The 15,442-nt window shown below is 49.9% G+C and overlaps 1 protein-coding gene across 3 annotated transcripts in view; it reads left to right on the top strand.

The window, feature by feature from the left end:
* The window catches only part of SFXN5 (sideroflexin 5), a 104,211-nt gene extending 89,472 nt beyond the window's left edge, over positions 1–14,739 (top strand). For 2 of the 3 annotated variants that reach the window (XM_075752847.1, XM_075752849.1), the window contains one exon: positions 8,969–14,739. In XM_075752847.1, coding sequence (XP_075608962.1) covers positions 8,969–9,046 — 78 coding nt within the window. In that variant the 3' untranslated portion in view covers positions 9,047–14,739. Of the gene's footprint in view, positions 1–5,507; positions 8,877–8,968 lie in introns of those variants that run through there. The other variant, XM_075752848.1, reaches the window with a different exon arrangement.
* Positions 14,740–15,442: the final 703 nt, after the last annotated feature.

Consider the following 15,442-nt stretch of genomic DNA (forward strand, 5'->3'; position numbering starts at 1 on the left):
TCTCTGGAAGACAGACAGAAAGAACGTTTGGGGTTTGTTTTTTTTTTTTTTATCTTGCTATTTGAAACCTTATGGTTTCAGAGCCTTTATTTGGGTGTTTGGGGGTTTTGTTTGTTTGTTTTTTAAATATTTGAGGTTTCTGGTGCTGTGGGCAACCCTCTTCTTTCCCAGAAGACTCCAAGCCACAGTTTTGCAATGGGAGAGTGTCATGCGAGGGGCTTGACCTTTCAATCTGTTTATAAAGCTGGAAGACTTGAGAAGGTCTGAGAGCCACGTGAGCCCAGTGCTCACCAAACCTACCCTAGGAGTGGCTTTCATTCATCTCACCATATCTGTTCATCACTGATGTCATCTTGAGACACCAGAAGGGTTCCCATGGGGAACTGGAAGGTTAGAGCTGGTATCTTACTGGTGGACTTGTTTGGGGCAGTGAGCGCACACGGGGGCCGGAGCACAGGAGTGGAGCACGGCCGTTGAACCACTCTGCTGCAGGACAGGCAGGGACACGCCAAGCAGTTGGAGCTACCTTGCAGCCTTAGGTGCCTGCTGTCATATATTATTATCCCACCTGCTGACACTGTTATCATCAGTCATTTCTAGAGCACCGGAAACAAATGTGCCGCTGGGCGAGGAGAGCTCATTGCCAGGTGGGCAGCTGTGCTCTGCTCCAGCCTGGTTGGGCAGTAGCCTAAAATGCCATGTTTTCCTCCTTCCCAGCTGATTACAATGATGGGGTTTTTTTGATTAGCGTATTATTTTTCTCTGGAGAAGCTGTGATACGCTAATTTGCAACTCCTGAAGCTGAAGTTGAAAACAACCCTTGGTGATGATGATGATGATGCCCCATCCCTGGAAACATTCAAGGTCAGGCTGGACGGGGCTCTGAGCAACCTGATCTAGTTGAAGATGTCCCTTCACATGGCAGCGGGATTGGAACTAGTTGACCTTTAAGGTCCATTCCAACCCAAACTATTCTATGATTCTATGAAGTTGCTGTCCCATAACTGACCCATAAATCCTGCAAACTCTTCTCTGCTTCGGGGCAGTCAGTTGTTCCCATTTAAGGTGAGGGCAGAACCATCTTAAACCTTGTAGCTGTCTCAAAAGCAATTGCGCATCTCTATCCAAACATCTGTTGAGCATGAGGAATATTCCTGCTCATCTCGATACAGAAACCTGATGGCAGCCAAGGTGCTGCTGACACTTTGCAGTTCGTGCTTTGCTAAAAGCAGTGACGTTTTCAGGGGACGGTGCAGAGGTGTCAGCAGATGTGATAGAGTGTGAATAGCTTGTGGCACTAGCACCGTCACTGACATACTTTATATATAACGGATGTCATAGCAGGGTATGCATGGTGCCGCGCTCAGACCCTTTCCAGCCTGACCTGAGAAGAACCTCTGTTCTCTGCCCTGTCCTGCAGACAGCTGGAGGTGGATGCTGGTGGTCAAAGCATCCATGGCAGAAACCAGAACAAACTTCTGAAATGGATAACCCTCAAGAGCCAGAACAGCCAAATAGTCCACCTTTCCTCTTTATTGTTTCAAGGAGGGGAGAGAAAAATGAAGATAAAATTAATTTCAAGCAATGCTCCTTTTAAACGCCAGTTCGAGGTATGTCCAACCGGAGGTTAGGCGGCAGCACTCAGACACATCTTTGGGGTAAAGGTGCTGGCCATAGGTCCCATCAGAGGCAATGCATTCCTCTCCTACCCTTCAGTGTAAGCCTGGTTCACTGTCTGCAGAGAAATGATATATCCCTAAAAACTTCTTGTTCGGAAACAGGGCTCTGAATTCAGAGCCGTTTGTGTGAAATCCCCCGCAGAACTGCTGCATTGCAGGGATTTAACAGGTTACCCACCTGCTAGACACATGGCAGTAGTTCCAGATTTGCAGTCAAACAAGAAACTTTGCAAGTTAGTCGGACTGCCTGATAGTTCCTTACTTTACTCATATGCTGAATTACGTGTGAATCCCCCTATATGGCGGTGAAAGGGTAGTATAAATCAAATGCACTCCTGAGCGTGTTCTTATCTGCTTATTTGTGAGCTTTCCTTATCTGCTGCTGGCTTTGCTTTACTTTCAGGCCCATAAGACAGCAACCTCTTACTCCATGAGTGTGTCTGCTCTCCTGGCATGGTGCATCGGGGTGTAGTTGTATCCGCGGTGGTGGGCTCTGATCACTTGGGTGAGGCTGTGCCGTGACTTCATTAGAAATATGTCAGGCACTAATCGTAGTGGTTGTCTTGATGCAGGAGTACGTGACAGATTTTAATCTTTTTCCTAATTATATGGGTACAGTGCACCAGAAAGTTTTAATTTATCTGCTTGTGCAGCAGCTCCTAGCCCTCAGTGTCTTCTCCTTCCAAAGCCGCTACCTTCCCAGAACATCTTCTGGTGGTCTCTTCTCTGCCCTGGAGCACACTGTTGCATGCCCCAGGTTGCGTGGACGTGCTGTGCGGATGCACAGCCTTCGCGGAGCTCTGCTTGCAGCGTGCACGGGCTCTGCCCAACCGGCAAGGCTGCTTCCTCGGCACAGCCCCGGCTGGAAAAGCACATCTGCCCTGCTCCTCGCAGCGTGGTGGCCAGGGAGCGTCGCAGGGCTCTTAGGGAACGTCAGTCCCTGGGTTCAGTTGCATACCTTGGCGTGTCAGACAAAAGGAGCTGATCAAAGCAGGGATGGCGAGAAAGGAGGCTCTAACCCCTCACCGGGGAAGCGCTCGGTGCCTCCGCGCCAGCAGGTGCGCAGCTCTTTGATCCCGGCTTTTCGGGAGGTCGAGCCCTCCCTCTCTGTACCGACCCCAAAGGCGGCACTTTTTTGGGAAGGTGGATGGTGTCAAACCCGTGAGTGGGCTCCCGCTGAGCCACGGGGCTCTCGCATCCCAGGTGGGGATGGATTCGGACACATTGCAACCAGCGATGGCTGGAGGGGCTGCGGTGGCTTCCCGGGCTCTGGTTACGTTTTGTTAACACCTTAGCCAGCACCAGGGGTGGTAACCAAATCAAATAACTTGCTCCATGGTTTTGAGGAGAGCATTTTGACCAGATATGGTATTTTTTTCTCATGAAAACTGAGCATTTCTTTAAAAGAGGGGGTCTGAAAGACTTGAGAGAAACAAAAAATGACGAGAACTGTACCAGTCAACTCTTAAGTTCAATTTTTATTATTACTTTGAAGGAAAACCTAACAAAATTCAGGTTTATCTCAAAATCGGTTTTGCCAGCTTTGTGATTTGGCCGGCAAACTGAGTATCAATTACTTACAAAGTTATTTGTTACCACGTACATTAGCCATGAGACCATCTCTCAACCAGCGTGTCCAGGTTTGGGGTACAGGGTTTTTTTAACTATGTAAAAACACGGGGAAGTGGTCAGAAAAAAGCTTTTAACACCAGTACTTCAAACAATAATCTGCCTTGCAGAGAAGCAGCTTGAGTTTTATCTATAAATTTTAACAAAGATGATTTAATAATCTTTGAATACTTTCATGGGAATAAAATTTCTGGCAGGGCAGAGCTCCTTAGTGCAGCAAATAGATAAACGCAAAGCTGGAAGTCTGGATTTAGAAAAACGCAAACTGTGTGGATGGCCGGTGCTCTTTGAAGCCGGGATACTGAGAGGTCTGGTGGCTCCACTGTTGCTTGGACTTCTTAACCAGAGGCTGGATATCTTTTGAAAAACATCTTTTGTGATTTAACCAGAAGGTTTTTGGGTGAGATGGGGCATTTCCCGAATTCTCTCACCTGTCAGGTCGCCTTCGGTTGACCGTAGGTCCATAGCATTTCCAAGAGACACTCCTTAGCAAACACTGATTTCCTGATCTCATTCCTTAGCGAGTGGATCCATGGAGAGCACTTCTATTTTTTTTGATGTCTGGGAAAAGCTTTGGAAAGAGTTTATGTGAACAGAGGAGGAGAAAAAATCTTGCTGTCTTTAAATCATTCAGTATACATTTTCCAATTTTGGTTGGTTCAGATTCGTGATTTTGGCCCCATCAGCATCCTTTCAGCTACTGTCAATTAAAAGAAGAAAAGCAGCATCTGAAAGAAGGTTTAGGCAGTCTTGCTGTGGGAACAAGACCATCAAAAACCCAATTAAGTTGGGTTTTGACCCCATTAAGCATGTTAAACCAAATTTAATGAGGTTCTGCTTCTCAGCAGAGTTGCATTAGGTGACCACAGGTTGAAGATGAAAGGAAGCCTTGGTAGACCTGTACTGAGGTGCTTTCACACCTTGGTTGCACCAAGCTACAATGCCTGGTGACCATGGCGTGACTGCTGAGCTCATCTGTCTGAGGGAAAACATGATCTTTCTTCATCATGTCTGCAAACACCGAGGACGGAATCTGTTCGCGGTGCTGGATGCGCCCCACGTCTCCATCTAGCTGTGCACAGAGCCACCACCACGGAAGCAGCAGCTGCTGGTCCTTCACGGTGCTTCATGGTGCCATTTATTAACCGTAGTCCTTGCTACACCTCACCGAGCTTCGCTAGGGCTCGGTTAGCTTGGCATGGCCCTCGGCCGTTGCCCCGATGTCCGATGGCCCAGGAGGAGATGACAGAGGACTTGCTGGAAGGGCCAGGAGAGCCCTCCCGGGCTCCAAACCGGGGCCACCACCGAGCCGCCTCGCTGGCACTGCCGAGGCAGCAGCAGAAGACGCGGTGACCAGCTTGATCCTCCCTTCCCCCACCTGCCGGCGCAGCATCCGTCAGTCCGTATGACCCTCCCCCTACCAAAATTGGCTGCTTTCTTCCTTCTTCTCCCCCCACCCTCCCTTTTTTTGGCTGAGTGATGAGCTGTATGCCAAATCCATCTGCTCCTGTCTCCCCTAGCTGCCTTCCATATCATTACAGGATCCCTGGCAGCGAGCCTAGACCTATCTCTCTCCCTGCACTCTTAGGAGCACATTCCTTTCTACACCTTTTCCCGAGCTGGGATAGAAATGAGTATCAACCCCAAACAAAAAGCATCTGCTTTCTGCCTGCTTCTGCTTCACCGGACGCGCATGTACGCTACACCCGTGTCAGCAGCGAATGCAAAACACACACAACCCCCCACCTCGCCGCCCCACATCCAACATGGGCTGACGAAACTTTGGGCGCCGGGAGCCTGCCTCACACCCTCTCCCTCTCCGTCTCCGCAGCACCAGCTGTGACCACCGCACCATTTGTTCCTCCAGCCCACGCCAGCACTCGGAGCCAGTTCTTTATCACCCCAATTAGCCTTGTCTGTGCTGATGAGAGGAGAGAGGCTTCCACTGCAAGGCAGAGACAGGGGGAAGAGAGCTGGCACGCAGTGGGCACCGCGAGAGGCGATTCCCTTTCCGGCGGCTTTGTTCCCCAGGAGGGATAGATTTCAGTGGGTCAGGAGCACCACTAAAAAACCAGCGCTGTCATCCCACCTCCATTACCTGGGTGATGCTGATTTATAAACAGTTGCTTGAATAAGGTCAGGGGACACCGTTTCCTGGTTATTTTTCCTTTTTTCTTCATGCATTTGGTTTTCTGCTAGGGGGAAGAGGAGCGTCCTCAAGCCACACCAGCTCGCAGGTGTTGCGACAGGCTGTAGCTAGCGCTGGCCACATTTCTGGATGAGTTTGGAGATGCACCTTGGCTGTGTCCCCAGGGAGGATCGGGATCCCTGCATCTATAGCAAAGCTTCCAGTAGCCTCAAAGGGGGTTGAAGCAATTCCTCTTTCTCCCTCTGCCTCGTTATAGTGTCTCCCGAGCTGGTACGTCAGGATACCGAGTGGTCGATGCTGCACTGACACTCATGCAGCCGTCACCCTGAAAGCCTTTTTCCCCCGCCTCCTCCCTTGAACCTTGTAGCACTCCCTAGGAGTGGTGCTTATACACCATGCTTCCCTGAGTGCTGATTGTGACCTTGTGTGCCTCCTGGACTTCTCCTCTGGATTCATTGGTGAAGACCCTTTTCTGGTAGGCAACTCAGTGCTATCGTCCTGGAGCCGGGAAGGGGATCCATCCTTTGCCCCAGCACAAGTAGATCTACCCCATCAGGAGGAAGAGGATGAACACAATTCAAACCCAGTCCCATGGTGGGCACTCAGTTTGGAAGGACAAAGTCGCCCCATATGGGGTGGGGCAGGTCCCATCATCATAGTCCCAATGGATAGAACCTGTTCCTCAGAGCACCCTCCATGGCGGGCGTTCCCTGTTAGAGGGGTTCCTGGCCTGACCATGGCCAAGAAAGACCCTTCTGGGGCATTTTCTTTGAAGCTGAGACACAAGAAACTTGACAAGAAACTCTGTGGCCTCCAGATCAGTTGCACAATGCCATGTCCAGTGAATGGCTGGCCGAGCAGACCCAGGATGCTGAACAGCTAGGGTAGCAGTCTACACCAAAATAGGTGAACTTACACTTTCCATCAAAAAACCCTGAGACGTTCAAAGAATGAACTGACACACAATCAGGTTGTATCTTAATGTTGTCTTAATATCTGTAGCCCACCACCCAAGTGCTTCTCCCTGTTCTGCATTTGATTTCCCAGTGAGAGGAGTAAGCTATCCCTGATGCATTTCTGAACGGCTTTGCCAGTGCCGCTGTGGAGTACGTCCCTCCTGTACCTGCCTCCTTGGTGTGGATGCAGCCCTTGGAGCTCCTGTAGCTGAGGCTTGAGAGCAGTTTCTGGTAGCTATCCGCTTTATTATCTCTGCTTCCCCAGAAGGGAATCTGCAGAGATTGCGCCAGTTCAACCAGTCACTCCCCAGCAAATTGATTTCACATCTTCCCAAACTTCAGAAAGGGGCTTAAGTGAGCTCAGTAATACCCAGCTCTCTTCTGTCTCCTTCCACCAAGACAAGTTTAATTCCACTTAAACTGTTCTTGATGAGTTTCATCTAATGTGTGCCGAAAACTTCCCACCACAGAGACACCACACCTTCCCCAAGCATTGGATTGCAACACTCTGCTGCTTCCCACTAGGATACTCTTCCTGCTGTTCAGCTTGGATCTTACTCGCTGCTTTTTGACTTGTGTCCCAAGAGAGCGTGAACAAATTCATTACTCCTTTCTTCTGTGCCATAGCCCCTTGCGCACGCAAATACCACCGTGCCGCCTTTGAACTTCTCTCTTCTAGACTCAGTGCATCCAAGTCCTCAACGTTTCCCCATAGCTCTCGCTTTCAGACCGCTAATCTGGGGTCCACCAAGGTAGACGTGGCTTTTCTTGGAGCTCCCACCTCTCCAGCCCCCATTGGAGAGGAAGGGACTGTTGGTTGACTCTCTGTCAGCTATCTGCGGAGATGTCCCAGTAGTAGGTTGGGTTTTGCTCTCTCCGAGCTGCCCCACATCCCCAAGCCCTACTGACAGCAGCGTAGATGGTCAGGGTTGGACCACCCAATTCCAGGTCATTTCAAAGCACTTCCCACCTTGATATTTCCATACCGGTGGGTGAAACCAGCCTCGGAGCTTTTCTTTCTGTCTCTGGAAGAAAAATAAGAAAACAATAGGAAGAAAAGCTGCGTCAGAGCCAGGCAGATCGGAGTTAATCCTCCCTCAAAATGGATCCCGTCAGTGCCGGTGTACGTGAGAATCGCCTCCCCTGCACCTTTGCTGGGTACTCTCCCCGGCACAATGCTTCACTTTGTGTTTCAGCACAGAAAGAAATGGTGAAGTTGCTAATAATGGCACTAAAAGAAAATATGCTACATCTGTTATGGATAGCAGTACAAAATTAGCTGATCACACCTCTGACACCCAAGATGTCTTCACTTAAAATACTCGTTGGCTTACTTTACATAATTTGCTGATTATATTTAAAAGAAATACAATTTTGCAATTACTGTTCTTTCTGGTGTGCTATCTATGCATCATTTTCTTTTTATGTTTATATATTTCTCCTTCATTAGTGCAGTCTGAAGGGTGATTAGATCCCTTCAAACATTTTACAGAGGTTAAACGTTGATTAAGATTTAATTATTACTGTAAATAGCTTGGAATGACATATGGTGCAAAAACCTGACATATGTGCATTTGAATAAATGAAGTGCTATTTCCCATGATGCTTCAGTAGCTGTTTAACAGCTTTGCTGAAGGGTTATGTTGCACCTCATGTTAAGATTGCTTTGATGTTATATTTTGTTGGGTTTTTGCAGCTGAAAGCTAAGAACAGTTTTTCCAGTTTTTAAAAACATTGAATATTTTAAATACCTAAATTGTTTTGCACAAATTTTTGCTAATTTGTCTAACTAGGTTAAACATTTTCAAAAGCATTTCGATTTTAACGTGGGTTCCTAGCATTGTGTCAGCAACAGCATCAATTCAATGTATAGGATTTCTAAAAGTCTGGTCTTGCAAAGTGTCCTGTCCCGGTTGGGAGCGGGATCTTTGCTTGCTGCGGGAACCGGGAGCACCACGGATCCCTCCCAGGGACGCAGAGGTTCGGAGTGATTTCAGAGCAAGGGAGAACTTTGTGCAAAGCCGGTGAAAGGAAAAAATTAGGAAAGGGCTGGAGATTTTATGGAGACAGAGAAAGGGGTAGGTAGATTTTTAGCTGTGATCCATCCTCGTCGGAGGACGTAGAGCCCTGGTCCAGGAGACGAATGCGTTTTGTCCCCTTGTGTCACCAGGCAGCCCGTGGCTTTGCCGCGTCCCAGCTTCAGGGACTGGATTCCTTCTAGCACCATGCGAGGGGACCTTGGCTGTGTGAAAAGGAGGGGATGTCTCCTGGAAAATGATGGGTGGGATCCGTTTGATTCTCAGAGACACTCTATAATTCATTGAACATTGCAAGGCAGCGAGCATGCATCATTTCATGTAATATAAGTCAATCCAGACAGGGTTGTTTTGAGACTTGAGCCGAATAAAGCACATCAAAATGACACGGAAAAGACATGATTGACGTTGTATTATTTACATTTTATACTTCTCCACATTAGTTTATTGATCTATCAAGCTCCTGCTGCAGCACAACGCGATACCGATCCTGATCTTGCCTCCTCTTTGATTTCGCAGATCGAGACATCTCGGCTGGAGCCAGAAATCGCGATGGCCACCACCAGTAAGACTGTAGTCTACAACAAAGGATTGTAAGTGGAAGCGGACAATCTCAGCCCAGAAGATTTGGGGAGGGAAAGGGGGAAACTTGAGATCCTGACTGGGAAAAAGAAAACAACAACAAGAGAAAACAAATAATAGACCTCAGCGATAGTAACGTATTACCGCTCCCGGCAACCTGGGAGTAAATTAACACTTTCAGAGAACTGACACCTCACACCAGTCAAAAAGATTGATATTAAAAGTTTTAAATTAGCAACAGGAGCAACTACAAAAAAATTACATTCAAACACTTTAGAGAACTAGCTAAAGAATAATTTCAGATCTTAATAGCACTGCATGGAGGGATGTTTAATGGCGTGTTTACATGGCTATACCTAACTACATGAAAGTAGGCTTCACTCAGCAAATTTTGTTTTCAATGCTAATTAAACCTCCACACTGATGCTGCACAAAAATAATTCCGTAGAGATCGAAGGGTGCATGAATGTGAAGCGCTTGATAGGGTGTTTGATAAGTGTCCTGGATTGATTTCATGACGATCCTGTCCCAGTGATCACGCGCAAAGCAGCCTTCCGTGGTTGACGTGCAACTCTCCGTTAGCACAGCGAAGGTCGTAGGTTGTGCGCCCTCCATCCCGCCCTCCTCCTCCTGCAGACGGTGGCATCCTGCCGTTCATTGCACTTGCAAGACTTTGTGTCACAGGAGCCTACCACCAGGCGTGTCTGCAAGGGCTTTTGCCTGGGGTTCAAGATACTGGAAAGCCAAGGTGCCCACACATTGACTAGGAAGGGATCTTACAGCAGAAACATGATCGATCTGCTCTTTTCCTTCACACAGACATGAAGGATGGGGTTTGTCCCACCTAACATAAACCTTCTAAAAGTTAATCTAAAGTAATTGTTAATCTAAAGTAATTGGCTAAGCTACGCTTTGCTAAGCTAGTTGTCTGAGGACATACTACGCTTTAACATTTCGTCAGCCCTGAATTGGTCAGGCCGTTGGACTAGATGATTGTTGTAGGTACCTTCCAACTGGAGCTCTTCTCTCTTTTCTCTCTTCTCCTCTCCTCTCCTCTCCTCTCCTCTCCTCTCCTCTCCTCTCCTCTCCTCTCCTCTCCTCTCCTCTCCTCTCCTCTCCTCTCCTCTCCTCTCCTCTCCTCTCCTCTCCTCTCCTCTCCTCTCCTCTCCTCTTCTTCTTTGTCTTCTTTGTTGTCTTCTCTTCTTTATTTTTGCCAACACTTTCAGACAGCAAGGCCAACGCTGGCCCAAGCCTTGTGCCAGTGTAGAGAAGGACCCAAAGCAGAGACCGGTGGGCAGGACGGCTTTGCCTGGCAGCTGTACCAAGCTGATGCCTTCATGAGACTGTAACTTCGGAGGGGTGAACTGCCCCCTGGAGACAGTTTTCTGTCTGTCTCTCAAACTACTCCACTTCAGGGTGCTTAAAGGGAGGTGGTGCAAGTTGTCCCCCCCAGCACCGCACCGAATCCTGCCCTCACATGGGTGTGGGGCCATAATTTGGCTTTCTGGTACCTTGTACCCAAGGGTAAACCCTGAGTGACTCCTTGAGGACCAGAGGAGTTAATGCAGATTTTGAGCATGGTCACCGGCAGAAGACCTCTGGAATCATTGCAGGGATGGAGCCATGGTGGTGATGGACACAGCCAACCACACAGGCTCTCGTCCTTCAAATGCCAATGTATTGGGGATTTTGGGGAGGGTGGGGGGAACAGGGGAAACCAAATCACCACTGACGCGGAATGTATTCGAAGGATTTATTGCCATGCTTGAAACTGAGAGGCCTGAGCCCCACCGTGTGCTCCTCCACCGTTGGCTGCTCTTGCTCCCCGCTGGAGTCAGACCACTAGGAACTGGAGTCACACAACTGTCAGGCTGGCTTAGGAAGTCTGATTCTGTCCCTGCGCTAGTGGAAATCAGAAATAATTGCACGAAACAAATCAGTTTTGTGGATTTATACACCAGCGTGCAAGGGAGGAGAGCCCAACTCTGGGCTCTCCATAGCTGCTGTTGATGGGCCAGCTGCTGGTCCCTGACACTGGTGGAAATACAGAGTGGGTCCAGTTACACTCATGGAGCTATACTGGATTTACACCCGGGTAAGGGACAGCTGAATTTGACCCAGTAAAGTTCCTCTAATGCACTAGATGAGATGAATGTACCTTCTGGAGGAAGCCAGGCCACCCCGTCTGCACCGGGTGGGATTTGGAGAGGCTACAGGGAGGTGGCATCTGTCCTATGGACGTTTTCATGGGTATCTGTCCTACGGGCAGCGCAGCACAGAATCGGGCCCCATCCTTTGCCCTGGGGACGAGTAACTCCCCGCGGCAGCGGAAGAGGGAGGCACGCCTCCAATCCCGGGAAGGGGAGCGGGGATGCTGGCAATCCCCGAGCAGCAGCCTGCCGATGGGAACCGCAGCGGCAAGGCTTCGGAGAGCAGCTGGGATGAGCTGTGCACCTGAAAAAGGGCCCTTTCCATTGCTGCAGGGCGTGGGAGGAGGTGAGGACCGTTGTCCGGTGCTGGAGATTACAGGTTCCCCCTTGCAGTGGGCAAAAAAGCTACTCTGAGCCTAAAACTTCAGTTCACGGCTCCGCTGAGCCTGCAGAAGTTAGGAGCCAAGCCACGTCGTGTTGCACGGAGGCACAACTTGCCTTCTTCCTCCTCCTGAATGGAAATGCGAGGCTGAGACAGAAACAGCCTCTTGTGTTGACAGGGAGAAGCCTCCTGGCTCTGGCGTCTGTCTGGGTGGATCATTTCCCCTTCCCCGGTGGGTTTTGTCACGGCCTGAACCATTCTGCTGCAAAGCTGGTTCATCCCAGGCTTTTTTTTGGGGGGGGAGGCGAAGAGGAAGAAGTGATGGAGGCTGCTCTTTGCCTCGAGCTTTCGGAGAGGTGGAGCAAGGAGGGAGACGGTGATTTGGTTTTGCATCGTGATCACCGATCAAAGATTTCAGTGGCTGTGAGCTGCGGCTACCTGCCGGGCCCCCAGATGGAGCAAGGAATTTGCAGCGGAGGAAAGGAGTCAGGGCTTTGCTTGCCGTATTTCTTTCGGAGCGGGACCCAAGGAAAAGTACGGATTGAGCAAATTCTGCCTCAGGAATGAACTGATTCCCAGTTTTCTCTGTGATGGGAAGTGAGTACAGATGCTTTCCCTGCACATACACCACCTGCAGACGTTCGGCTGCACAGGTTATTAATTAGCAGGGCATGCTCGTTAATCCATTGATGCTCAATAAAACCTGCCTTGGTTGGGAGGAGAAGAGACTTAGGGCTTAGTAAGCCACGTGGCTCCTGTGACTCACGAGGGCCTGATCCTGCTCGAGCGGGTGAGGACCAGCTTGAGGGATGTCAGAGGAGCCGCGCTGCGAGATTATGGCTCGGCTCAAAAGCAGCTGCACAGTCGAACAAGTGACAATCAAACGGTCTAAATGAGTCTGGATTTATCATCTTCCCGCACAAACCCCGTCAGACTTGTTTCGCTTCATGTGTCATGAAAATGGGTCTCAGTCAACTCGGCAGAGCTTGTGCTGAGAAATAAATACACCCCGGGGTCCTGAGTCAGGCGTTCACTGGTGTTTATCCCGAGGAGCCGATGGCAGCCTCTGGCAGGTTGGCGGCAACATTTGCTCTCCAATTTTGTTCAAATCAATGCAAAATGTTGTGCCCCCGGCCCAAAGCCATGGGGAGATGCTCCTGCTTGGAGCTGGGAAGGGAGAGCCACCACCTCATGGGGCTCAGTTCCTTTTTCTAACCTCTTCTGAAAGCATCTGCAGGTCTTGTGTGGTGAGGTAGCGCCTGCAGCAGCAGTGCCCGAGAGGTCGGAGACCCGAGGACTTGAGCCCACATCTCCCAAACTCACGTGCGTCCCCTTCCTCCAGGCAGTCAGGATGGTGCAGACCTGTCTCTGCTGCTCTTCCCCTTGCTGTCCCCAGCTTGGTGGCGAGCAGGATGAGGTGCCTCTATGAGGAGAATGTTTTGGTGGACCTATGGACCCAAACTCTTGAGGAACACAAGATTGCATTGTCCCCACGCTGGGACACTCAAGCCACGTGATGAGGTTCAGCTTTTGAGCAACCACCATCCCAACGCAGGGCTGTTGAGATGCATTTTTATTTAAAAGCAGCAGAATGGCTCAGCAGACACAAACCTGACCCTTACGGATCTCAAAAGACCGTTTCACTCGCAGGCAGCTCAAGGTTGGGCTCCTTCATGCAGCGGTTCCAGCATCGGCTCAGCGTGGTTGCCACCATCCGTGGTGGGACTGCCAGCGAGCACCAAAACACCGCGCTCAGCTCTTCCTACAGCATTAGAAATGAAAAGCATGGAGCTGGGAAGGCGGTAGCACATTAGTACTGTTTATTAGGACAGCAAATTGTGCCAGAAAAGACTACACACAACAGCTAATGATAACATCATGCACATTCACTTAATAGCTAATTAATCTGTTCGACTTTTCCTAATGTACAAAAAAAGGAGCCTTCGGTTTGCGAGAACAACCCAACCATTTGCATTTCTTATTTCCTGTAATTGAGGAAGTAGAAGAAATAGGGAGCGAAAAACCCACCACACACATCAAGTTGTTCACCTCAGCAGATAATAATAATAATGAGATGATCATCTCCTGTAGTATTTAATTAGAAATGTCGCAGTTAATTGATTTCTTGGATATGTTAATTAAGAAATAATGAGGACCAGGTTGCAGCAAAAGGTGCCAGCGAGAAATTTGGAGTGCCTCCTGGAAGATGTGGCTGTTGGCCGCTCCCTAAGCCGGCCGGGGGACAACCAGGGGACAACCCCAGGGTTGTGTCACCCAAGCCCTGAACCCACCTTTAAGCTTGGGCGCAGCTCAGCTCCTTCCGGTTGTGCTTGTTGCTCATTTTTCTGCTCTGCATCCCTGCGTGTGGCCAGGCGTGAGCAGATGCCCAGGTCCAGGCAGGACAGGCAGCAGGTCGCCCCGTTTGCTTCCCATCCAGCACCGAGCATCGCTGGGACGTGGGACGACCTGGCAGATGCCGGACCCCACCACCCTGGGACAAGCGTTGCTGGTAGATCTCAGGGTTATACCGATGCCACGTAGCCAAGAGATGCAGGTGTGTGTCCCCCCCGCTTTGGTGGGTTCCTCTTGAAGGGCTGTGATGGAGATCCGGAGCCTGGGATGCCCTTCAGCTGCGCGGGGGGAGCTCAGGGGCTGGCGGCACGTTGCGGCCGGACCCCGGCAGCCTTCGAGCAGAGGTTTTAAGGTACGAATAAGCCGACCCGAGAAGCTGGCCTGGTTCTGAGAGCGTTCCCGGTGTCGGGTGTGCTGACGGTGGAGCCTTGAAGTGGTCCTGGTGGTGGTAGATACCCTCAGCCCCAGGTATCTCCCAGGGTCGCTTTAGGAAACGTCCACTTTGGGCTTTTTTTTCCCTTTTCTATGGCTTATTTTGCACCCAACATCCTCAGCTGCCCCTTCTCATGCAGTCACCCTGATCTGAATGCACCTTATAAATGCGTTAATGGCAAGTCCCTTGGGACACGGCAGGGACGTCGTCCGCCGGCACCGGCACGTCTTCCAGCGGTCCCTCCGCCGGCCAACCGCGGGCGTTTGTACGTCTGCCGCCCTCGGGCACCCTGCCACGCGCACCGTCTCTTTTTAACCTTCTCGATAGCGTTATCGACCGCGACACTTTGTGTAACACTCGGATCTGTCTGGAATAAAAGAGTTTAAAGACTTGGCGTGGTCCAACCTCCGTGCGGCCGTTTAATGCGGAGGGGGATGCGGGTGTCGGGATTTAAAGGTCCCATCTGAAAGGACAAGGTTCTTATGGGCTGCTTTTACGGGGGGGGAGCTGGGAGCTGCCAGGGACGGGGCTTTTCCCTGCAGCAACGAGGGGACGCAGGGAGGGGGCTTTCCCATCAGCAGGAGTTATTTTATTTGTGTGTGTATGGATAATATATAATACAGTATAGAATTACGATCTATAATATATATGTAAGTATGTCATAAATACATAATTCTATATAATATACATTATAAAATACATTATATATACACATTATATACACAAATATATGTGTATATAGTGTGCCTGTGTATGGATGTGTATAATGTCTGTGTATATGGTATATCATATATAATTATGCATATATACTTTTTTAATATATATATATAATTATTTTCATAGAACAGTTTGGGTGGGCAGGGACCTCCCAGCCCACCCAGTCCCACCCCCCTGCCATGGGCAGGGACACCCTCCACTAGCCCAGGTTGCCCAAAGCCCCATCCAACCTGGCCTTGACCACTGCCAGGGAGCCAGGGGCAGCCACAGCTTCTCTGGGCAGCCTGAAGGCCGCGTGTCCTTTACGTGTGTCCTTCCCCCAAACGCCAGCGAGACGCAGGAAGGACGCCTCACCCTTGTCCGCTGAGACCCCCTGC

The sequence above is a fragment of the Balearica regulorum genome, chromosome 4 (genome assembly GCF_011004875.1).
Source record: "Balearica regulorum gibbericeps isolate bBalReg1 chromosome 4, bBalReg1.pri, whole genome shotgun sequence".
Lineage (NCBI taxonomy): Eukaryota > Metazoa > Chordata > Aves > Gruiformes > Gruidae > Balearica > Balearica regulorum.